The 25604-nt window shown below is 44.5% G+C and overlaps 1 protein-coding gene and 1 non-coding gene across 2 annotated transcripts in view; one reads left to right on the top strand and one right to left on the bottom strand.

Annotated features, from left to right (window-relative positions):
* ADCY2 (adenylate cyclase 2) overlaps positions 1–25604 on the top strand; it is a 463502-nt gene that overhangs the window by 115144 nt on the left and 322754 nt on the right. Inside the window, exon 3 of the mRNA XM_069556147.1 lies at positions 8906–9067. Coding sequence (XP_069412248.1) covers positions 8906–9067 — 162 coding nt within the window. The remainder of the gene's footprint in view (positions 1–8905; positions 9068–25604) is intronic.
* On the bottom strand, positions 12628–12699 carry TRNAC-ACA (transfer RNA cysteine (anticodon ACA)). Its single transcript has one exon. It is a non-coding gene; the product is annotated as a tRNA-Cys (tRNA).

Genomic DNA, 25604 nt, shown 5'->3' with positions numbered 1-25604 from the left:
TTCTTTTCTTTTTTTTTTTTTTTACATCTTACTATTCTCTTTGTTCATGCTTTTAAAAATGTATGATATACCTCCCACCTATTTTAAATTTAAAAAAAAAAGGCACAGTGAAGGTTATTGTTTTACTTCTGATTCCATCATTAATCTCTCTTAACTGTGAATAACATTTTCAGCAGAAGAATGAAAGCTACCCAGTGATTCATGATTTCATCAGTACTCTTTGAAGCCCAGGCATTCCATCAAGGAACATAATATGTATTCTTTCCCTTAATAATATAACATTTAAAGAAATGTTTTCATATTCTGTAAAGATGGAGTTGATATGCAGAAAATATTCTTGGCCAAAAATATCTTTGGAAGAAAAATAAAAACTTTTCATCATTGAGTCTTCAAGGTGTCCCAGAGTTTTTATCCTCAAGGATGGTCATTAAGGATGTTTTAGAATAGCATAGTTTATTTCCTAGAACTTCTAAGCATATTTTTTGTAGTAAGATGGAGTTCTCCTTGAACTTGGCACAGTTCAGTGAGAGATACAACTTGATGGCTCAAATGGACAGTTCAGTTCCCTCCTCTGAAACGAGAGCTTCCAACTGGAAAATCAGAACGGCAGAACTGGGCAGTGACCACAAGGAGGAAGGTGTGTCAAATGGCCCAGATGTCACGTGTCAGCAGTAATTGCTGGCCAGGGGTTTTTGGCTTATGTAGTAGAAGTGAAGCTGGAAATAATTTCTTAAATTGATCTTTATTTTAAAATCAAATTGGTTTGGAGACTTCAAGAAATAAGATCTAGTAACCAAGGTGAAGATGAGTAATTATTCATAGTTCACTGATTTGTTGATTAAATCAGTGTCTGTTTAGCAGGAGGCTTTGACCTTGTCCAGTGTCTCCATGTGGTCAGCGTACTGGAAATTCTCTGTAGTCATTGCCACAAAAGTGAGGGTAATGCTGACTGCTGAACCCACCCAGGGCCCATCAGATCTGTGTGGCTTCCAGGCATGCCACCTGGTGACAGGGTGAGGATACAAAGTCAGATGCAGTAAACTTCTGGGGCTCAAGTGCCCGCTTTTCTAGCAAGCTCCCAGTGAGGCTGCATTCAGGTGCAAGGCCCACAGTTGGTGTAGCAGGTATCTGAGCCCCACAAAGCAAGAGCTGGTTCAGGGTCATCACTAGTCTGGAGAATAATGGATGTGCCAGGGAGGTTTGTACCTCCCAAAACCGGAAGGACAGTCAGTCAAGACAGGCAATGAACTGGAGAGAAGTGGGAAGGCTGTGAGTACACCCAGGCAGAAGTCATCAGACACCCACAGGTTAGCACTGAGCACGCAGTTAACTGTGAGGAACTGGTTTAGATTTCATGGATGAGGGTCTTTCAGTGTACCTGTGATGGTTCTCTACTCTCAGGTATCCTTGTTGAATATAAATGTAAGGATTCAAATTCCAGTAATGAGAGGAGGTTGTTCAGCAGGGTGATCAGCTAGAGGGTGAATGGGGATGTTATTTTAGATGGGAGGTTGGTGGGCTTCTTCTTGGAAGGTGATGCTTGAGGTGTAAGCCCTGGATGACAAAAAGAGGCCAGTCAAGGGAAGACCAAGGAAGAATACTGGGGGCAAAGGAACAGAAAGTGCGAAGGCCCTGAGATGCTGAAGGAATGTCAGTGGGACCAGTATGGAAGGACTGTGAACATGGGTGATGGGAGTTGGTGAGACATGAGGTGGGGGCTTCAGCCAGAGCAGATCGGCAGGAAACCTTATCGGCATGCCGAGGACTTTGAGTTTTTCTTTGTCTTGTAGAAAGCCAGCGGTGGGATGTACACAGAGGAGGGGCGACAGGGTCAGATTGAACATTCAACAGATCCCTTGATTGCCGCCAGAGTTAGCTGATGCTTCCACCACGTCCTATAACTGTCATTCTTTCTTTGTGACAAGAACATTTAAGATCTGCTTTCTCCATGACTTTGATGTCTGTAATACAGTGTTGTTGACCATAAATGTAATACTGGGCTGTAATACAGTGTTGTTGACTGTAAACGCAATACTGTGCTTATTTCCCCAGGACCTACTTACCCTTGAACTGCATGTTTTGTGCCCTTTGACAAACGTTTCCCCATTTCTCCACCCCAGCTCCTGGGAACTGCCATTCCACTCAGTTTCTACAAGTTGGAATTTTTACATTCCACCCAGAAGTGATATCTTATATATAAACAAAACATCAGTGTCTTTCTTTGTATGAGTTATCTCACCAGCATAATGCCTTCACGTGTGTATGCATACACATACATATAGGAGATCTGTATATACAGATATGAACCCCTCTCCTTTGGGAAGACCTTGAGAAAGAAAGAGGAAAAAGAGGAGAAAGTTAAACTTGAAAACCAGGCTGATCATGAAAGGGACACTCAAAGAAGCCTTAACACACTGATGCACTAGCAGTAAAAATCGGTGACTAAGGATTTCCCAGTTAAAGATCGTGTTACACTAAAAATATATTCACAATAAAAAAATACAATAGTGACTCAAAGTAATCTTTATGTGTATGATCAAAGGACAAAATAAAAAATACTGGTCTAGGTGAGTTCATGGCAAGGTCAATTGGATCAAGGAAGATGCGGAGATGTCTTTAGAGATGCATGGAGTGAGCAGATGCGAATAGTGTGAATGTGGTTGGGGTCATATTGGGATGTATAATGGAGGTTTTCATGCAGACAGCAAATATTCATGGAACACGTACGAGGTGGCCACCATTGGGGGCCTAGGCACTGGGGTCTCTGCTGTGAGTGAAACAAGTTCCTACCCTTATGATGTCATTTAGTTTCACTGAGGGAGAAAATGAACAAATTCAGAACTGTTGGTGATATGGGCTTCCCAGGTGACTCAGTGGTAAAGAATCTGCCTGCCAGCACCTGAGAAGTGGTAGATGTGAGTTCGATCCCCGGGGTCAGGAATATCCCTGGAGAAGGGAATGGTAACCCACTTCAGTATTCTTGCCTGAAGAATCCTATGGACAGAGGAACCTGGCAGGCTACAGTCTGTAGGGTCTCAAAGAGTGGGATGCAACTTAGCAACCACAGCAAAAACAGCTAGGTATAAACAAGTAAAGCAGGTGACGAGGACCAGGGTGTGGAAGGAGTGGAGCTGCTGTTTTGTGCAGGGCAGTCCCTGAAGGCAGGTAGGTAAGAGAAAGTGACAGTTGCTTCAGTCGTGTCTGACTCTTCACCACCCCATGGGATGTAGCCCACCGGGCTCCTCTGTCCATGGGATTTTCCAGGCAAGAATACTGGAGTGGTTTGCCATTCACTTCTCCAGGGGATCTTCCCGACCCAGGGATTGAACCCAAGTCTCCTGCATTGCAGGCAGATTCTTTACCGTCTGAGCCACAAGGAAGCCTGGTAGGTAGAATGATACTTGATCAAAGACCTGAGTGGGAAGAGGGAGCCTGGGAAAGGGACCACAGAAACAACCCTGGCAGACCCCAGAAGCAGTCAGGAGGCCTTAGATGCTGGATCCCAGCAAGGGCAGGCGGGGGCAGGCGGAATGGAGGGCAGGGAGGCTGCAGGAGGACGGGCAGGACGTTGCCAGGTCTTGGGAATTTCCTCTGAGTGAAACAGGGAGCCGCTGGAGACTGTCAGAGAAATGATAAGAGTCTGTATATGCACTGGGTTTAGAAAGAGATGATATTTCAATGGACTAAGAAGAGACAGGACCATCTGCGAATGGAGAACCGCAGACCTAGCGGCAAGAGCACCCCAAGCTCACAGTGAGGGGATGATTTGGGTGGGCCGGAGCAGAGGATGCTTCCAGAGCAGGGTGGGGGCGAGGATGAAAACACCTCCAGACCATATGGTTTCCATGTGACTCTGTAATCACAAGAAACCTTGGAGAGAAGTGTTCAGAGCACAGGGTGAGCCCGAGGATATATGCATCTAAGGAAAACATGAACAGACTTCTGCACTCAGAATCACTAGTCCAGCAGTTGTATGTGGGCCGGGTTAAAGAAGGGAGGATGCTGGTGGGAAGTAGACCTGTGAGAGCATTACTTCAGCAGTTGGGTAGGGGCTTCCTATCATGCTGCAGGGCTAGTCTGTAAGGAAATTCTGGAGTCGTGTGGTGCATCCACTTCTATGGGATATTTTGCTACTGCCTAATAACTAAGATCATGGCATCCACCCCCATCACTTCATGGCAAATAGATGGGGAAACAGTGGACCAGCAGCTGACTTTATTTTTTGGGGCTCCAAAATCACTGCAGATGGTGATTGCAGCCATGAAATTAAAAGATGCTTACTCCTTGGAAGGAAAGTTATGACCAACGTAGATAGCATATTAAAAAGCAGACACGACTTTGCCAACAAAGGTCCATCTCATCAAGGCTATGGTTTTTCCAGGAGTCATATATGGATGTGAGAGTTTGCCTATAAAGAAAGCTGAGCACTGAAGAATTGATGATTTTGAACTGTGGTGTTGGAGAAGACTCTTGAGAGTCCCTTGGACTGCAAATAGATGCAACCAGTCCATCCTACGGAGATCAGTCCTGAGTGTTCATGGGAAGGACTGATGTTGAAGCTGAAACTCCAATACTTTGGCCACCTGATGTGAAGAACTGACTCATTGGAAAAGACCCTGATGCTGGGAAAGATTGAAAGTGGGAGGAGAAGGGGATGATAGAGGATGAGATGGTTGGATGGCTTCACCAGCTCAATGGACTTGAGTTTGAGTAAACTCTAGGAGTTGGTAATGGACAGGGAGGCCTGGTGTGCTGCAGTCCATGGGGTCACAAACAGTTGGACACAACTGAGCAACTGAACTGAACTAATCTGAAAAAGTAAATAATGTATCCACTCCTATAGGCTTGGGAAGATGCCTATGGTGTATATATAGTTCAGTGATAAAAGCAAATTTCAGAGTAATGCATATAAGAGCATCCCACTTAGTCCATCAGTAAAACCTCTCATGTGCAGGCATGCATGTGTGCAAGTGTGTATGTCTGTGTGTCTCTGTGAGCTTGGTATCAGTCAGGACCATCCAGGCTTGCCACCATCAAGGGTAATGGCTCACTCACATGCTCACAGACCCAGGTGGGTCAGTCGAGGGGCTCTGTCCTTCCTTTGCAAGCAAGACTGGGAGGAGCTCCATCCAATGTCATGTTTCCACAATTGCCAGGGAGGGAAGGGACTTGGGAAATGGTGCATTTGCTTTTAAACTTTCCGCTCACAAAGGACGTGAATCATTTCTGGTTATGCTTCACTTGTCAAAGCAAGTCACATGGCCTCAGCTAATTTCAAAGAGATGCTCAGTGCATCTCTACCGTGTGCTGAGAAGGAGGAGAGCTAGAACTGTCTGGAAAAGAGTTATGATTGCCGGGAGTGGGGAGGAAGGGGTGGAATGGGCAGAAGGGAGGAAGGATGCTTTCTCTGGGGAGAGTAGGGAGGGAAATTGGGGAAGAGGGTTTCCTACTGAATGGGAAGGTGTTGAGCCTGCCTAGTGGCCATGACAGCAGAGAGGAGCAGTCAGATGCCAGATGCTGGAGTTCAGCAGTCAGAAGATTTTCTTTTTTTTAAGTATGTATGTGAAGAATTGTCAGAACTGATTCTCAAACGTTGATGCCTGGATTGATTGGAGAGGAAGGTGTCCTGATTCTAACTGAGTTATATCTGGTAAGAGGAACAGGTTTAAGAACATAAAGGACAGTCTCATAGTTGGTTTGAAATTTGTGGAGCTTGAAAGTCAAGTAGACCTTCAAGGGGAAGATAATGCATGTCTTGCAAAAGGCGGATGCTGGGCCAGAGTTAAGAGAAACTCTCGAAATGATTCTGTTGAGATGAGGGCTGTCTCTTCAGATCCAGTGCTCATGTGGGTTTCTGTGCAGTGTCCAGAACTGGATCAGTCCTCCTCTCCCTTCAGGCTTTGGACAGAGACACATCCAAGGAGAATCAGTGGTGGAAATGTCCCCATGGTAACATGGATCCCAAGTGCCTGCATTCAACATTTTGGAGTTTATACCCACCCACTTTTGTAGGTGTGCCAGATCCATTGTGGTTTTACATATGGCCCTCTTTGAAGTTGTTTTGGAAAGCAGGCTAAAAAGAAAATAGAGTCCTTTGGGATTCACAAAAAGTGCAGACTGTCCTACCGTGGGTCTTGAAATGGTACTAGGCTCTCTCCCTCCAGTCTGCTGAATGCAGCTGGGCATCACTCCCTGAGCTCCCAAAACTTGGTTCCTAAATGCTCCTAATGCTGCCACTAAAATCCAAAACTTGATTGACTATGGCTTGCTTAATTGACCTTTAACAGTTTTATTTTGTCATCCAAAAGTGAATCAAAAACCAACCGCCTCTATTTTTTCCATTTGGTTACTGCAGATAAGCTTGCCGCGTGCTTGCATTTCAAAGCTCAAACTGTTAGCAGAGTGTGTATTAATTGAAATCACATTCGAGTTTAAAAGCTGTCCAAAATTAAGCTGTTCAAAAGTTTTGTTAATTTCAAAGAAATACTAAAGGATTTTGCATTAGAAGAAAAACACGTAGTTGACAAAGAGGTTTGCCTTTGTAATTGTCAATTTTGATATCTGAAAATATTTGTTTAATACCTCTTATAGCATGGCAACCCACTCCAGTCTTCTTGCTCGGGGAATCCCATGGACAGAAGAGCCTGGTGGGCTATGGTCCTTAGGGTCACAAAGAGTCAGACACGACTGAAGTGACTTAGCACGCACGTGGGATATAAGGGTCTGGCATAAATCCTACATGTAGAAATACAAATACCTTGACTGAAAGTCTTTCCTGTAAAGTTGCTGGATATTAGGGATCCCAAAGTAGGTTGAACTTTCTCATTGAGCTGGGATTAGGCAGTAGTTGTTTTTCTCATTCTTGAAATAAACTTTCCCCTGTACCTTAGTGGTTCTCAAGCAGAGGCAGTGTTAATGCCCTGGAAGACTCTTGACGAGGGCAGGAGACGTGTTCAGTTGTCACAGCTTTGAAGGTGGAATGTTATTGGTATCTACGGGGTCAAGGCCATGGATGCTGCTATCATATCCTGCAGTGCAGGGTCCATCATGAAGAACTCTCCAGCCTCAGGCATCAGTAGTGCCGAGGCTGACGCCCTGCCTAAGAGAATCTGCATAATTACTTTTTGATTGTAAAGCGTGTTACCAGGTCCCGTGACTGTGCAGGAGGGGAATCGCACTTGGTGTCCACCCAGGCTTCTCTTTGTTAAATCCAGAGCAGACTTTTGTCCACGTCCTTCTTGTGAATTCACACCATACGAACTCCTGCAGAAGAGCTCTGCCGCGGCTCTCTGTCCTTCCCACTGTGTTGGGCTTCAAGATTCCTTAAAGTAACCTGAGGGCATCCCTGGTGGCTCAGCAGTAAAGAATCCACCTGGCAATACAGGAGGTGCAGGAGACTCAGGTTCCATCCCTGAGTTGGGAAGACCTCCTGGAGAAGGGAAATGGCAACCCACTCCAGTATTCTTGCCTGGGAAATCTCATGGACAGAGGCGCCTGTCCATGAGGCTACAGCCCATGGGGTCGCAAAGAGTCAAACACGACTGAGTGACTAAACGACATCAGAGTAACCTGGGTCATCCTGTAAAAGTGGGACAAGCTCTTTCCTTAGCCTCACTTGCTTTTTGAGTGAGGACCTGTGTGCTCAGCGAAGCTCACCAAATCCTCATGCTCCCTGTTTTTCTGACCTCAGTCTGGTCTTTTTTCCACTTGATTTAGCACCTTTGTATCCCTTTTGATGTTCTGCTGCTTTTGTAATGAAAATGGCCTGTTTTATTACCTACTAAACCATTTTCTTTTCCATTCCAAACTTTCCTCTAAGCTGGTTCACATTGATTTTTTTTTATTGAGGTGACATTCACAGAACATAAATTAGCCACTTTAAAGGAAGGAATTCAGTGGTTTTTAGTGCATTCACAGTGTGTGCAATATCCAGCTCTGTCTAGTGTCCAGAACATTCTCCTCAAGCCGTTTGCCTATGGAGAAGTTAATTCCCATTCCTCGTTGCCACAGCCCCTAAAAGCCACCAATCTGCTTTCTGTATATAAATTTACTTATTCTGGATACTTCCTGTAAGTGGAATCACACAGTATGGGATCTTTTGCCCTAGTTATGTTCACCTAATCCAATGGTTTTGAGATTCATCCACATTGTAGCCTGTATCAGTACTGTCTTCCTTTTCAGGGCTGAATAGTATTCCATTGTATGCACAGCCCACGTCATTTATCCTTTCATTTTTAGATGAGCATTTGTGTCGTTTCCTTGAGTATTGTGGATATCCCTGTTATGAACATGTGTGTGTACATACATTTGTTTGCGTACTTGTTTTCAGTTCTCTAGGGTATACATTTAGGAATGGAATTGCTGGGTCATATAGTAATTGTATGTTTAATCTTTGAGATTCCTTCGGGGAATCACCTCTGAGCTGCTTTATCTTATTAATTTCATGTTCCTGCTCTTTGTATCTACTTCAGCTAACTCCCCACAGGTGGCAGCCATCCATTCTCCTGGGGTCTATTCTTAAAATGCTGTGATTAAAAAAATGTAGAGAGTGCTGGTATGTGTTCAGAAGCACAGATACTAAACCCTGAGAGTTTAGAACCAGCTTTGCATCCATGCCCAGGAGGTGCTCAGATTCACCTAATGTCTGCAATGATTTGGATGTCAAAACTGGAAATCCTCAATTTTTGAAAAAGAACCTTTTCTTTCCCCCTCCATCACAATAGTTAGTCCTTTCTTGGGACCCAGTGGAGCTGTTTGCACACGCCTTCTTGTTCTGTCATAATATGGTTTCTTTAATGGTGGTGGTTCCTGGGGGTCTGTGAAGCCTGTAACGGGAAGGAGAGAGGGAACCTCCGGAACAGGGATGCTCTCTGTGACTCTCACTGCCCTTCTTCCCTGCCTGCAGGTGTCGTTCTTCCTCTTCATCATCTTCGTGGTGTACACCATGCTGCCCTTCAACATGCGAGATGCCATCATCGCCAGCGTCCTCACCTCCTCTTCTCACACCATCGTGCTGAGCGTCTGCCTGTCTGCGACCCCGGGGGCCAAGGAGCACCTGGTCTGGCAGGTAGGTGCACCTCCGCCTCTGCACGGCGACCTTCCCCACCCCTCCGGGGATGGGGGAGGTGCCACACACCTGCCCCAGGTGTGACTGTTGGCTGGTACCTGGCAGGTGCCCTGGGTCTGCTCTCTGACACTGACTCTGAATATTGCTAATGGGTAGCCAGTTCCCCCAACTCTCTGTGGGTGGAATAGGCAGTCACTTAGCAATCGGCACTGGGGAAAATTGGAAATGGCAGTTCCATTTTGCTGATTGATTGTTAAAAGCTGTTATTATGCATTATAATTTAGCACTCTTATTTTTAGAGTGAAGCAACTTATATAATTAAATTCATGATTCCTTCCCATCTCCCTCTCTGAGAGATATCCAAAGCCCCGTCTTTATAGAGGACAAAAAAGTTCTCTATTTCTTAATCCTCTGGCAAGCCCAAGGACATAAAAAATAGTTCTTAAAATGCTTCAGCAGAAAATTTAGCTTTACTGCTAAATGGCGTTTCCATGAAGCCTTTCTATTTAATTAGTTGAAAGCATTTAAAAAGCCATTTAATTTCCTGTTGTGTACATTTGTAAACACGAGGGGCAGTGGTTTGGGCTGATTCTTAACAGTCTCTTTTTTTAACCTATAAAAAGCATGTTTTATTTTGCTCTGTTGGAATCAAATGTAACAAATGCAGCCTGCGTTCAAGACACAGTGGATCTGAGAGGAGTGGTTACGGACAGCAGTGTTGTTGAAAAGGGGATTTTAGACGTGGGTCTCTTGAGCCCCGTGGGTCTGAGAAACCAGTTTGTCCTTCACTTGGTGGCTCATTTTCTTTGGAAACTTGAGGTGGAAATGGAGACCTACCCTTGGGTCTGTAGTAATTGCTCTTATTTGGAAAGCTATCCAGGGACCCTTTTTCTCAATACTCCTCTCCTAGTGCTCATAACAAACATGCATTAAAAGTAGGCTGAGCATTTGTGAGACGTCCTTTGTGGGCACTGAGTGAGGGGAAAGCTCCTGATTTAGCACTGCGGGTGTCAGCTTCACAGTGACTTGTTTGGATTTTACTAAGAACTGTCCACTCCAGGCAGCGGAGGAAACACTTTCTTCCCCGTGACCGAGCAGAGTAGACACTTTCCAGTAACCTGCATTGCCAGAGACACACGCAGCAGCTGGTCAGTAACTAATCAAATGAAAGAAAGAAGGTGGGTGTTTTATGAAAAGAAGAAATAATCCAGTCATGCCTGGGAAGAGGTGAAAGAAATGCTCCTTTTTACCTGAGTTTTGCCTCAGCTTTTACTTGTTTTTTTTTTTTTTTTTTCTGCATTTAGGAGCCTCCCATGAGGATATTCATGGGACATTCCTCCCATAAATTCCATTCTTTCATCCTCTATTAAGCAGAGTCATTAAGTTCCACCTTAGGTGGTCACATGCAGGTCAGGGTGATGGGTATGTTTTATGTAGGAATAATTTATGTAATAATATTATGTAACAATAACAATTTGCTTTGCCAGTTTACACTATAAAAATCACTGCAGGGAAGTCCTGGTTACTCAGGCACCGGGGCACACAAACATATTTCCCAGCTCACGGCATCTTCCTGGTCTCGGGTTACCTTGGAACACATCCCTTGAACATTTTGTTCCTGTTTCTTCTGCCTCTTCATGAATCAAGGAAGTGTCTGCTGGTGCAGATGTCATAGAGAAGATATCTGGGAGATGAGGATGGTGATACCTGCCTGTAAGGATCAAATGGGGTTAAGTGATTTGCAAAGAACCTAGCATATTTTAGATATCAAGTACTGTGTTGAGTTTTTTTTTTTTTTAAGCACAGTTATTTTCTTGCATTGGTTAAGAAAAATATGGTAAGGATGTAATCTTAAGTTTTTATTTTCTTAATTTCCAAAACCAACAAAGAAAAATAATTCTTATCACTGGACAGGCAGAGATAGGATGATTCTAGAATAACAAAAGAATAAAAATTCTTCATTCTGTAGTATTTCATATAAGCATAACATTGAAAGAAACAGAAGAATAAAAGGTCAGGTTTCCATCCCCTCAGAAACAATTTCACAGCGATTTCAAGAGCTGAGAAAGGCAGACTCTGCCGATGGTTTTCAAATGGAAGGTTCATAGGTAAACATCAAAGTAATGAAGTAGAAGAGTTTTAAGTGCATTTGGCCACTGCCAGAAATAGAACCTAAAAATAACACTGGTTTGAGATGTGAGGAAAATATTTTATGGACTCCCTTTTATGAAAAGTGTATAAAAGACAGAATGCTGTAGAGTAGATAGTTATATTGCTCTGGAGTAATTGTTTGAAGCAAAACTATTTAAAGTAAAGAATATTGCTCTGATATAAAGAATAAGGTACCCATTGATGGGGGCTTCCCAGGTGGCTCAGTGGTTAAGAATCCCCTTGCCAATGCAGAAGACCTGGGTTTGATCCTTGGGTCAGGAAGATTCCCTAGTGAAGGGAATGGCAACCCACTCCAGTGTTCTTGCCTGAGAAATACCACAGATATATGAACCTACCAGGCTACAGACCATGGGATTGGAAAAAAGTCAAACATGACTGAGCGACTAAACAATAACATCCCATCCTTGATGATCAGCGTCACCTTACCTTTAACGCTCCAGAGAAGCAGTGCATTTATTTAACATGGGTCCCTACTAATCATTTTTTGTTTCATTTTATTTTTTGAACACCCGCAATCCATTGATGGTATGTGGAAGTGAAGTGAAAGTGTTAGTCATGCAGTCGTGTCTGACTCTCTGCGACCCTGCGGATTGTAGTTCTCCAGGCTTCTCTGACCTTGGGGTTTTCCAGGCTAAGCTACTGGAGTGGGTTGCCATCTCCTCCAGGAGAATCTTCCCGACCCAGGGATCAAACCGATGTTTCCTGTGTCTCGTGCATAGTAGGCAGATTCTTTGCCCTGTGAGTCACTGGGGAAGCCCCATTTTGATTCCCATGTGGCCTCAGACCTGGTCAGCAGATGTCCCTCTGAGCTACTTGTCCCTGTGATTCTTTGAGTATCTCCTCAATTTCTAGCACAAGTTATTTTGGTCTGCTCTTGTGCACTCCTTGGAGAAGGCAATGGCAGGCCACTCCAGTACTCTTGCCTGGAAAATCCTATGGACAGAGAAGCCTGGCAGGAAATATACAGAAAATATACAGAATTATCCAGTGTACCTTTCCTGCCACAGAAAACTGGCAGGAAAGGTACACTGGATTGGAAATGAAAATATCTGCATGAAGTTATGGTGTTTTCATATGTCAGCAGATATGAAAACTAACCGAGGGGTAGAGCATGTGACCTCGCCTTGGAGTGCTGTCTCCCCAATGGCAATGGAAGGACCAAAAGCCCAGATCTTGCATAAAACGTTCTTCATCAAAGAGAACCAGGGCTCCTTGGGGAGATGGCTGACTTCAGAGCCAGGGCAGGGAGGGCTCAAAGTGAAAATGAAGTCACTCAGTCCTGTCCGACTCTGAGACCCCACGGACTGTAGGCCACAAGGCTCCTCTGTCCATGGGATTTTCCAGGCCAGAATACTGGAGTGGGTTGCCATTTCCTTCTCCAGGGCATCTTCCCTACCCAGGGATCGAACCCAGGTCTCCTGCATTGTAGGCAGACACTTTACCATCTGAGCCACCAGGGAAGTCCAACAGTGAAAAATATTAGCTCTCGTGATTCTTAATGTATTCATTTATTCCATGAATCTGTGTGTGCAGCCAGTCTCCTGTTTCAATTGTCAGCCCCTCCCTCTCCCCTGTCACTTCGCCCAGCTTCCCTCTCTTCACCCCGCCATTCCCCCCCCATCCCCCTTCCAGGCTCCAACGCCCTGTCCACGTGAGGCTGTCCTTCCCCCATCTGAGGCTCCGTCCCCTATACTTGATTTTGCCCTCTGTGGGTACCCGGGACGCCTAGCCCAGCTTTGTCACCTGGGGTGGGTTTGGCTTCCTTCCCACGTCACCTGTTGGTGCCGATGCATCTTGGCAGCGCCTCACCTGAGGGCTTGCTTGGCCCTCGGTTATTCAGGCCGGAAGGAGAAGGACAGGAACGGAAGCGGAAGGGGCTGGGCCAGGAAGAGGAAGACAGTGGGTAGTTCCGGACGGACGTGACTATGGAAGAGGAAGAGATGCTTTTCGCTTCCTCTTGGTGCTTCTCTGTGCACTGCTCTTGGCCCCTTTTCTTCTCAGTTTTTTCTATCTTTATTTGTGAACCAGATTTCAAAGAACAGTTTTTCTGGAATATGAGATTTTGTTAAGGGAGTTTAGACTGAAGCAACTTAGCAGCAGCAGCAGACTCCCTTAATAAAAAATGGAATGCATGGTTTCAATATGAGAGAAGACTTACAGAGAAGCCCATTTTGTACTATGTAAAAAGGATACTTTATCTATCATAAACTTAACATAGGCGGCAAAAGTTCTTTACAATTCCTGGATAACACGAAAATACAGATTTTTATCTGTATCAGTAGGATAGCATGCATCTGCCTGAAAGTTTCATAAAAGCAGCAAGGAGTCTTTTTTTTGGGGGGGGGTGGCTTATGGTTGTACCCAGGGAAAGGGAAACTGAGGCTCAGAAAACAACATGAAACCTCTCACCTCATGCCATGTTGCCTACCCCCTGCTTGGGCCTTGGTGGGGTGGCAGTTATGCAGTCATTAGGCAAGATTAGGGAGCTGGGAGGGGGCCTTGCTCCCTAGACAGGTCAGCTAGTCCATCAGTCAGGAGCCTGGTCCAGCCTGCAGCCTGCCCTTATGAAGCACTTACTTCACTCTGTATATATGCATTGCGTCAGTTCTTTTGCTAAACTTCTATAGGTCAGCATCACCAACAGCAAGATACTGAGCCATCCTCAAGGAATTTCCAAATATCCCTATTTACACATTAACAATATTGCATTTTGTGTTTGAAATTTACTTAAGTTTCTTACATTTTCATGTCCGCGGTCTTCCTAACATAGTTTGAATTTTCATTTTCTGTATATTTTAATTTCCCATGAGGGAGGGAGGGATTTGAATATAGATTTCTTTTGCAAGCAGGTTATATGAGAATCCATATTTATTAAAGAAGATAAGCTGAACAGTGCTTACTGATTTTCCAACAGGGTTACTCATTTTTTTAGAGAAATTTTATACACTTTCATGCAGTGGATACTTTAATGTATTTAAGTTGTGACACAATTTAAAACATTATAGTTTGGACCTAAATTAGAAAATGTAGCCTGTTATCTGTGGCACGTGTGCAGTTGGGAGTAATGCAGATTTATTACATAACTGACTCTTTTCCAGTATAATTCAGGAACTGTATATTGGAGTCTGGGGTTAAATTGTATTTAGGATCTAATCTGAGGAGCTCAAAGGAAAAACAGCAGGTTACCAGCTGCCCAGTTTCTGGCTATGGAAGAAAATAATTGTTAGGAATTTAGATTTCTGTTCCTACTGTTTATCTTTAGAGAAGCTCACGATAATATTTACCACAAGCGGGGAAAAGAGACTGTATCACTGTTCATTTTGTGTAGCATTCAGCTATTGATTGAGTGTGATCCATAGGCTATTTTAACAGGCTCTCCTTTATCCGTTCTAGAGACATTGTAGTTTGGAAGGAGTCGGGTAAGCATAGAGAGGAAGTAAAAACAGAAAAGTACCTACTGTGACTAAGTCTTAAAGCAAATCAAGATGCACTTCACAGTTCTGCCCTTGTTCCACCTTCCCGTCCTTCCCCCAGCCGGACAGATAAGCCCCATTCTCCTCTCAGTGGCAGGAACTTCACACCATCATCCCATCAGAGAGTTTGGTAGGAAAAGTGAAGAGCAGAATAGAAATAAGCACTTCCCTGCAAGATGCCAAATCATTTAAAAATGCTCTGGCAATTTTAAGGACGTTTGAGGGAACTCTCCTACACTGTTGGTGGGATTGGAAACTGGCACAGCCACTGGGGAGAACAATACTGAGGCTCCTTAGGAAACTAAAAATAGAGCTACCATATGATCCAGCAATCCTACTCCTGGGTATTTATCAGGAGAAAACTACAATTCAAAAAGGTACATGCACCCCAGTGTTCACTGCAGTTCTCCTTGCGATAGCCAGAACGTGGAAACAACGTCCATGTCCATTCACAGGTAAGTGGTAAAGCAGATGTGGTCCATGTATACAATGGAATATCACGCTGCCATCAAAAAGATGAAATGATGCCATTTGCAACAGCATGGATGGACCTAGAGATTATCATGCTAAGTTATGATGCCACTTATATGTGGAATCTGAAAAAATAATACAAATGAGCTTATCTACAAAACAGAAGTAGACTCAGACATAGGAATCAAACAGTGATTACTGAAGGGGAAAGGAGGGGAGGGAGGGATAAATTAAAAGTTTGGGATTAGCAGATATACACTAGTAGTTTAGTTGCTAAGTTATGTCTAACTCTTGCTTCCCCATGGACTATAGCCTACCAGACTCCTCTGTCCATGGGATTCTCCAGGCAAGAATACTGGAGTGGGTTGCTGTTTCCTTCTCCAGGGGATCTTCCCAACCCAGGGACTGAACCCAGGTCTCCTGCATTGCAGGCAGATTATTTACCGACTGAACAATGAGGGAAACCCTATATATAAAGTAGGTAACCAATAAGGACCTACTGTATAGCACAGGGAACTATATTCAATATCTTGTAACAACCTATAATGGAAAAGAATATGAAAAAAAGTATATAAATTGAATCACTTTGCTATACCCCTGAAATTGACACAACATTGTAAATCAACTGCACTTTAGTAAAAAAGAGAGTGTGAAACAGAGAGGCTTCATGTTGGTGATTATTTGACTGTAATGATGGAGTGAGACCCAGGTTTATTTTCCAAACTTTGTGAGACTGTTTTGGGGGAAGGGATAGAAGAAACAGGTGAAGGGAAGCCCTGTCAGACTCTAAAGTTTGTCTCAGAGATTTGATCAAAGGAGCATGAAAAAGAAGGGTTTCTCTAAAAATGAAAAATGCCATCAATCACCCAACAGCTGTCTCTGTACTCTTCTTGAACTTGTCATCTGAGTTCTAAGCTTTCTGTTGATTCAAAGCAATGGATTCATGCCAGATGAGACGCCTCATTAGAGACTGATTAAGTGTTAGCTAAATGGCACATTCCACTGACTGACATCTTAGCAGGTGGCTTTCCTAGTACTTTCACAAACCCATGCATTTTTGTTACATGACACACAAAGATCTGAGGCTCTGTCCGTTTCGAATGTTTATTTTTGAGGATGTTCTGTGAAAGATTCTGATTTCTAGTCATGAACCATCAGTGGTGCTATTTAAAACCCTTAATGGACAATGAAAAACTTAGCCACCCCTATAGGGAGTCACACAAGACAGACTCCCTGTGTACTTCCAGAACAAATGGTGACTCTATTAAGTTGTGTGAACTTGAGAGAATAATATATATCTGAAGCTGGACCCAAGGGAGAACTTTCCTGTGGTTCTAAGCTATCTGTAAAGAGTAGAGAGCAGCCCACAGAGTTGGTACAATGGAGAGAGGATGTACACATAGTCACAGGGAGACATTTCAAGGAAAGACGGGCTGGAGATGCTCCTAGTTATATGTAAAGTGAGACTAGTGATGATGACTTTTTTCTAGGGCATCAGAGATGATTGAATGAGATGATAAATGAAAAGGATTTAACTGGGCCGGGTTCATGGTTAATGCATCAGTTAGTAATGCTCAGACACTGGGTCCTGCCTGACCCTTTGCGACGCCATGGACTGTAGTTCACCAGGCTCCTCAGTCCATGGGATTCTCCAGGAAAAAATACTGGAGTGGGTTGCCATGCCCTCTTTCAAGGGATCTTCCCCACCCAGGGATCGAACCCAGGTCTCTTATGTCTCCTGCACTGGCAGGAGGATTCTTTACCACTAGCACCACCTGGGAAGCCAGTTAGTAAACTGAGTGTTAATAATAGTAACTGCATGGTGATAGACTTACAACGTCCTCATTATGTTATTGGAGTGCAGCAGACCAAACAAGCTGGGAGCAGAAGAAAGGGATATATTAATACTTTGTATACATTTTTATATCAATAATCATAGCGTCACTTCAATGAGAATGATATACATCAGTTTTTACCTCCCCTTGGAGTTTCACTTTCAGGCTCACAGTACCTGGTGAGAAGGAGGTCCCAGCTGGAGTCAAGCCAGTTCAATTAAACTCCACCCAGCAACCTCCTGAACTTCCCCAGTGGCTCAAAAGGTAAAGAATCCTCCTGCCATGCAGAAAGCGTAGGAGATGCAAGTTTGACCCCTGGGTCAGGAAGGTCCCCTGGAGAAGGGAATGGCAATCCAGTCCACTATTCTTGCCCGGACAATCCCATAGACAGAGGAGCCTGGTGGGCTACAGTGCATGGGGTCGCAAAGAGTCGGACACGACTGAACGATTATCACTGGGAGCTGTGAGATCCTGCTGGCCAGACTCTGGGTTCATCACCTGAGGTCTCCTCAGCAGCTCCTGAGTGTCTTGACACAGGTGAGAATAGGAAATGGTGGACAGAGAGAGCACTTTGGTCTCAGGTGGAATCTGGGTTTGGATTTGGTTTCTCCCACTTAACAGCTGCACATTTTGGACTGAAAGATGGACCACCAAGATCCCTTCCCAAAGAAAGACTGGTTTTCCAGCCTTTGAGGATATTGTTAGCAGCAGACTTCCAGATCTTAGTCTCCAGGCTGCCTCAGCTTCACAGAGCTGCCTGCCTAAGGTCATAGCTTTCCATGGGTGGCCCTCGTCCATGACTGATTGAGTGGGGGTATAAGTTCTCTGTCCTTTTGGTCCAATGCAGGACAATTCTAATTTCAGCTCCAGAGTGTCTGTGAGTCTGTCTGGAGTTGTCAGACTTGTATCCCAGCTCAGCTTCTCCCTCTCCCAGGTCCCCAGTCCTTCCCTCCACTTGGAGGTTGATCCCAAGGGCCCTTTCTGATTAACACTCAGCTGTGTTTCATACGTGCTTCCTAGAGAACCAAACTGCGACATCGCATGAATTTGACCTGAGTCTTGAGTTGACGCAGTTTTCTCATCTCTGAAATGGCAGCAGTAACACCAGCCTCCCTAGGTAGTTGCTGGCCTTGGTGCTGATTAGATGACCTGGTGTATAAGGAAGAACCTGTTGTCAGGCTGGTCAGTCCAGCAGCAGCAGGGGTAATGTCTTCTGCTAAGTCTAAATGACCTTTACAGGTGCTCAGATAAATGGAAACATAGACATACTTTGAGGATATATGTTAATCAAAGTCCAAATGATGTCTGGAACGAAAGTTGCATCGTACATGTCTAAGACCCTCAGAGCCCAGGTCATGTCTGGTTGACCATCCTGTGGTGTGTCCTACACAGACTCAAGGCAGTGAACCCCATCCTGGTGAGGTGCTCAGAGGCCACACTACACTGCTGAGTGAAGCTCAGAAGTTCAGCTAATACCTAAGGACCTGGGCTTCTGTAGGTTAATGGAACACCTGATTTTGGAAACCTAAGACACAGCTCGCCGCTTGTCAGGAGTGAGAGGGAGGAATATGTAGGATCACTTGCCAGCTAGACATCTTGAACTCTTTCTCTGGAGTGTCATGTTACCTGGAGAAGCCTACCTCTGTTCCCCAGCCCACCTTGGGGATTGCTCAGCCAATGGTACCTGAATCCACCGGACCTGACGACCCTGCAACTCAGATTTACGGTCCTGGAGATGTGCATGTATACAATTCCATCTCTTTGCATGAATACTTCCACTCCCTTGGTTGAGATACTGTATTGGCTTCTTGATGCTGCTGAAAAAATTACCATAAATTTGGGTGTTTTCGACATCAGCAGTTTCCTAATACTTCAGTCGTGTCCAACTCTGTGCAACCCCATAGACAGCAGCCCACCAGGCTCCCCCGTCCCTGGGATTCTCCAGGCAAGAACACTGGAGTGGGTTGCCATTTCCTTCTCCAATGCATGAAAGTGAAAAGTCAAAGTGAAGTTCCTAATACTGGACTTCATCATTTCACAAAAATAAAAACCAGTTTGTGGCAGAGGTGGGTCCCCTGGAGGCTCTGAGGAAGAAAGCTTTTGTGCCTCTTTCCTAGCTTCTGGTAGTTGCCAGAAATCCCTGGTGCACCCTGGCTTGGGGCTCTGAACTCCAATCTCTGCTCCATCTTTATGTGACCTGCTCTTAATGTCTGTGTGTCTTGCCTCCCTTCTGTCTGTCTCTTATTGGGACCCTGGCCATTGCTTTTAGGGCCCACTCTGATGATCTCATAGCAGAATCTTTAATTTAATTACACTTACAAAGACCCTTGGGTACCAGCTTCCCAGGTGGCGCTAGTGGCAAGGAACCCATCTGCCAATGCAGGAGACATAAGAGACTTGGGTTCAATCCCTGCATCAAGAAGATCCCCTGGAGGAGGAAATGGCAACCCACTCCAGTATGCTTGCCTGGAGAATCCCTGGGAAAGAGGAGCCTGGCAGATTGCAGTCCATGGGGTCACAAAGAGTCAGGTATGACTGAGTGACTTAGCACATCCTATATGCCATTTGCCAGCATAGAGACCCTTACTCCAAAAAGGGGGTGGTATGCTGAGTTTCCCAGTGGGCATAACTCGGGGACCTGTGTTCTCAACCCACTTCCAATACCAACCGCCACGGCTGGACAGCAGGTCCGCTCCTCTCCTGCATGGCTTGCTACAGACCCTCCATGCGTTCTCCAAGATCAGAGTCTGTGGGGTTCCCCTTCTTTTGACTGCTCAGGTATTTCTAAGCTCTCTGGTATGCAACATACAAAGATACCCCCCTGGATGATATTTATGGTAACACAAATAAAGCAAAACTAGAAGAATTTAGAATGAGGAAACATATGGGAATTCCACTCTTATTTAAACAGGACTCTCATCCATACGGCAATCAACAAGGATTCCTGAGGATCACTTACAGATAGGTAGGGGAACTAAACATCTGCTGTCATTGGCTCTTTGCCCCATTGCAAAAAAATAGGAGATATGGTCACATTTTTCTAAAAAGTTGAGATAAAAGCTTTCAGAAGGTTTTCAGTGATTATGCGTCTTCCAGCCACTTTGAATTTTCTCATTGTTTCTATTAATTTTTCATTTGATAATCTTAGAATTTCCAGGTATATAGTCAACATCATTTTCAAGTGAATCTCCACTTTTGGATTTTTAAATCCACCTTTTCTTTCCAGTTGCACTGTTTAGTACCTCCAGAAAAAAACTAGTATTAATGTGGTTGGAATAGACACACTTGTCTTTTGTGTGTGTGTGTGTTTTAAAGTAGGGTTGATGTTTATTCCTTAAATCAGCATGCTGGCTTTTGGGTTAAGTTAAATAAATATTATAATCTGAAGGATGTGACCATTTATTCTTCTTCTGAGACATTTTCTGTCTTTATTTCCTTTAAACAATGATCTTGAACTTTTTCAAGAGAATTTTTTTAAGGAAAGTAACCCATGGGCAAGATTGTATGATTTCTCCCCCTTTATATTACTGAACTATTATTGAATTTTTGGAATTAACTCAGTATGTCATGTCATGTTTTTATCTAATTTGCTGCTTGATTCTTTTGACTAATAAATTGAGGGATATTGAATCTCTTTGAACAATAATAAGAGCAAATACAGGCAGCATTGAGGGGTGCAGGGGTGACTCTGGGTGCTTCATTCATGGTTGACCCCCTTCCCTTTCAAATATTTAAATTAGAGAGTGTTTCCTTTTACCGTGCAAATTCTCTGTTTATATTTATTTTTTTTTCTGGGATGTTTTTCTCAAGGATTTACTCTTATAAGTACAGTCTCTTTTATCCAAGGTTGCAATTATATTTTGTAGCTTCAGGGATTGTTTATCATGAGATTCTTCTCTGTAACCTCTGTTCTTATGTTTACTTTTCCCTGGTTAGTTTCTTATTCTTCAGCTTTGTCTTATCTATATAAATCTGTGAGTCATCAAGCAATTTTTTAAATTATTTTTCTTTATTTCTCCAAAGAATGAGTTTGGAATGTGCTTGTTATTTTTATTGGTTCTTTTTTTTTATTTCAGTTTTTTTCTTTATTAATTTTCCTTGGTTTTTTTTTTTTTTTTGGTATTTTGAACTTCTCATGTTACATTGTTAGATGCTTTATCCATTTATATGTTTTCTCTCTCTTATTTATTTATGTAGATACTGAAAGCTATACATTTTCCTCTTGAGTCTGCTTTAGCTCTATGCTATATATGAGCTCATCATCATTATTTTCTAGATATTTTGCTGATTTGATTCGAATTTCTTTTTTGACACAAGAGAAACTTTTGCTGTGGTTTTACTTTTAGATGATAGAGGATTTTTCTCTTCTGATTTTTAAAAAATTAATGTTAGCCTCTTTTGCATTAAAATTAGAGAGTTTGTTTTTTTCTACTTTTTAGAATTTTTTGAGTTTAGCAAGTCTGAGTTTGCTAATCTAAGGTCAGCCTGAATTTCTCCTTTTTTTAGTAATAGAATTGACATTTCTACCTAGTTTCCCAATGGACTTCATTATTTTTGAAGTCCAACAGCTTTCCTGAAATTTGATATTTTATTAAAGCTTTGCATTTAATCTGCTATTTTTCAGAATGCCCTTTTATTATATGAGCTACACACTACTACAGCTATGCCCATCATTCTCATCATTAGCTCCTGAACTCTCGGAGCACTTGTAGGGGTGGATCACTGTATTAAATGTCACCCTAGTCATAGTATTCTTGTAGCCAGTGGAGATGCTAACTGCCCGAACCTCCTGCCTCAAAGTGGGATTGCTTCCTGCAATACTCCTAGGGACGCCCCTCCTTCTCAAGCCCCATCTCCTGAACACTCTGAATCCAGGAGAGCTCCCACCAATGTTCCTACAAAGCAGAGACAAGGCTTCCACAGCCCTCTCACCTTGAGGCACATCTCCGTGTTCTTTCTGAATCTACAGCCCCTTTGATGATCTCTCGTGGTGTCTTTTCTTGCTTTCTTACCTCTGGTCCTGCCTACGTTCATTAGCTTTCAGACCGACTTGGGAGTCTGGAGGTTCTATTGATTTTCTTATTTTGTTGAAAATACAAATTACTTCTGCATTTCCTGTGCTTTTTGGTGTTCTGGATGATTTCTAGGAAAAGGAGGATAATTTTTATCTTTGTGGGTCACACTGGAAATGTTTCATTTTTCACCTTTTCTTGGGCTTCTTAAAAGTTCACCTTCTCTGCTATACCTGAGCCTCAAACTCTGATCAAGACATTGACTAAAAATGGGAAGGAGAGGAAGAAAAGGACAGATAAAAGATTGAACGGAGTTGTGTTGTAATGTGGAATATTGTTCTAAGATTCCTAGCCAGGGGTTGATGGGTTTGTTCTGGCTGCTGTAACAGAATAGCACAGACTGGATGGCTTAAACAACAGGAATGTGCTTTCTTCCAGTTCTGGATGTTGGCAGTCTGAGATTAGGGTACCAGCCTGGGTTCTAGTGATGGCTCTCTTCCTGAGTGGCAGGGAGCTACCTTCTTACTGTGGTCTCACACAGTAGGGAGAGGAGAGAGAGAGAAAGAGAGAGGAAGGGAGCGCTCTCTTGTCTTTCCTCAGGTCTGTGTGTCTGTATCTGTCTGTGCTCAGTCCCTCAGTCGTGTCCAGCTCTTTTTCGACCCCATGGGCCCGCCAGGCTCCTCTGTCCTTGGGATTCTCCAGGCAAGAGCACTGGAGTGAGTTGCCATGCCCTCCTCCGGGCGTTTTCCTGACCCAGGGATTCCACCTGCATCTCTGGCGTCTCCTGCATTGGCAGCTGGATTCTTTAACCACTGAGCCATGTGAGAAGGACACTAAAATCAGATCAGATCAGAGCTCCATTCTTAGGTCCCCATTTAATCTGAATTCCTTCCTTACTGTAGCCAGGCCGGGGGGAGCGGGGGTTAGGGCCTCCACATGTGAATTTGGGGGGGCAGACACAGTTCAGTCCATAGCAGTTGGTTTGTCTGGTTCACTGCCAGTTTAGCAAGTCTGAGATGCAGACATCCCCACTCTCCTGTCTCATTGAAACTATTCTGTCGGGAGGCAGACCTGAGTAGACCAGATGCAGAGTTAAGGTGGTAAAGGGACCTGGGTCGTGGGCCCTCAGGGACCGGTGGGGAGTCAGTGATCTGGAGGTGACGGTGGAGGTCATGGGGACCCTCCTGATGTCCCCGTGCTCTCCTGCTTGGTGCTGTTCTTACGCTTTTCTACAGGAGTCCTCGCATCGTATGTCAGGATACGTTTTTGTCTGTATGCCCTTCTGTCACACAGTCCCTGGGCCATGAGAGGAGCTGTTGAGATCTGTGGCAGCAACCCGAGCTCGTTAATATTTGTATTTGTCCCAGCTCTGAGGGTACATAATGTTAAGTGGAAGCCTGAATGAATAGATGCACGCAGGATGGGATGATGGGCACACACACACACAACCAGATGTAGGGACAGTGTAAGCACCCACGTGCCATGGACAACACCAGCGAGGGTGGTGGTGGGCAGTTCTTTCTCTTTGCCCTGTCTCTAGCATGACCGCTGGGTGAAACAGTGGCGTCCAAGAGTCAGAAAGTTCCAACGGCTGTGACAGCCTCAGACTTTCACTTTATCCTTTTATTTTCTTCAAGATAAATCAGATCCTCACTTGAATTTTAGATAAGTTTTAAATCAGACTTAACGTCTTAACAGAGATATCAGAAGAAAGATGCAAAGATGATTGAAGAATTAGGAAACCAGTTACAGAAAGCAAAGTCCAAAGATCTGGGGTTTCTCATGATTGTCAGAGAAATGAGAGGAAGTTGACCTGGCTCCACTGATAGTAACATAATCCAAGGATGAATAGACTGCATTGAGCAGCCCCTGTGAGCTTTGTCTCTGAACACATAGAAGTCACCATATTTTAGCTATTTAAGAAGGCAGAGAAGGTCACTGATTCGGATACCATTAATGGAGAAATAAAGACATTTTCAGAAATCCATAAGACACCAAAGACATTAATTTGAAGTAAATTGCCTTACCCACATACCTGAGGAAGTGTTGCACTTAGTGCTTCAACCTATGGGTTTTACTGTGATCTAAACCTTTGATTTAAGGTTTATTAATAGGTCAAAGACTGCTTCTCTTGATTGAGCAGAGAGAGAGTTCTGTAGGCAGGGCTAGGCTTTCATATGGAAGGCCTTCTAGTCTTTCCCCTCCAAAGGGTGTCTGGATTCTTAGGAAATTCTTATCAAGGGGTGGAAGTCTTGTGTGCCAAACACAGAGGTTCCTGAGTGGACCAGTCACTTCTGGGCACATTTGGGCACGTGAGGTTGGAAATGATGGCTCTTGAGTCTGAGGTGGATGGATCCCAGCAGAGAGGAGGAGGTGTGACTGGAAGAACCTCGCCTGTGCAGGTGAGATGCACTGCCGTTCCTGTCCTTTGGCAACCCTACAGAGTTGGTTCAGTAAGAATTGGTTCTGCTGAGTATTTTCATTACCTCCCTTAGAAAAGTTTCTCAGGGAAGGTGGGTGGGACGAATTGGGAGGCTGGGATTGACATATATACACTGCTATATATGAAATAGATAACTAATGAGAACCTACTGTATCGCACAGGGAACTCTACTCGGTGCTTGTGGTGACCTGAATGGGAAGGAAATCCAAGGAAGAGGGGATATATGTATACATATGGCTAATTAACTTTGCTGTACAGAAGAAACTGACAGACAAGTGTAAAGCAATTATACTCCAATAAAAAGAAGAAAGGAAATTTTCTCAGAGGACTCTAGGACTTGGGGGCAACAGTATTGTGTTGACTGTGAGGGTGAGCGGCAGTACTGCGTCGAGTGTGAGGGTGAGCGGCAGTACTGTGTCGAGTGTGAGGGTGAGCGGCAGTACTGCGTCGAGTGTGAGGGTGAGCGGCAGTACTGCGTCGAGTGTGAGGGTGAGCAGGAGTACTGCGTCGAGTGTGAGGGTGAGCGGCAGTACTGCGTCGAGTGTGAGGGTGAGCGGCAGTACTGCGTCGAGTGTGAGGGTGAGCGGCAGTACTGTGTCGAGTGTGACGGTGAGCGGCAGTACTGCGTCGGCTGTGACGGTGAGCAGGAGTACTGCGTCGAGTGTGAGGGTGAGTGGCAGTACTGCGTCGAGTGTGAGGGTGAGCGGCAGTACTGCGTCGAGTGTGAGGGTGAGTGGCAGTACTGCGTCGGCTGTGATGGTGAGCGGCAGTACTGCGTCGAGTGTGAGGGTGAGCGGCAGTACTGCGTCGAGTGTGAGGGTGAGCAGGAGTACTGCGTCGAGTGTGAGGGTGAGCGGCAGTACTGCGTCGAGTGTGAGGGTGAGCGGCAGTACTGCGTCGAGTGTGAGGGTGAGCGGCAGTACTGTGTCGAGTGTGACGGTGAGCGGCAGTACTGCGTCAGCTGTGACGGTGAGCAGGAGTACTGCGTCGAGTGTGAGGGTGAGCGGCAGTACTGCGTCGAGTGTGAGGGTGAGCGGCAGTACTGCGTCGAGTGTGAGGGTGAGCGGCAGTACTGTGTCAAGTATGACGGTGAGCGGCAGTACTGCGTCGGCTGTGAGGGTGAGCGGCAGT

Source organism: Ovis canadensis, chromosome 16 (genome assembly GCF_042477335.2).
Source record: "Ovis canadensis isolate MfBH-ARS-UI-01 breed Bighorn chromosome 16, ARS-UI_OviCan_v2, whole genome shotgun sequence".
In the NCBI taxonomy this organism is placed as follows: Eukaryota; Metazoa; Chordata; class Mammalia; order Artiodactyla; family Bovidae; genus Ovis; species Ovis canadensis.
This window is presented reverse-complemented; position numbering and strand designations above follow the sequence as displayed.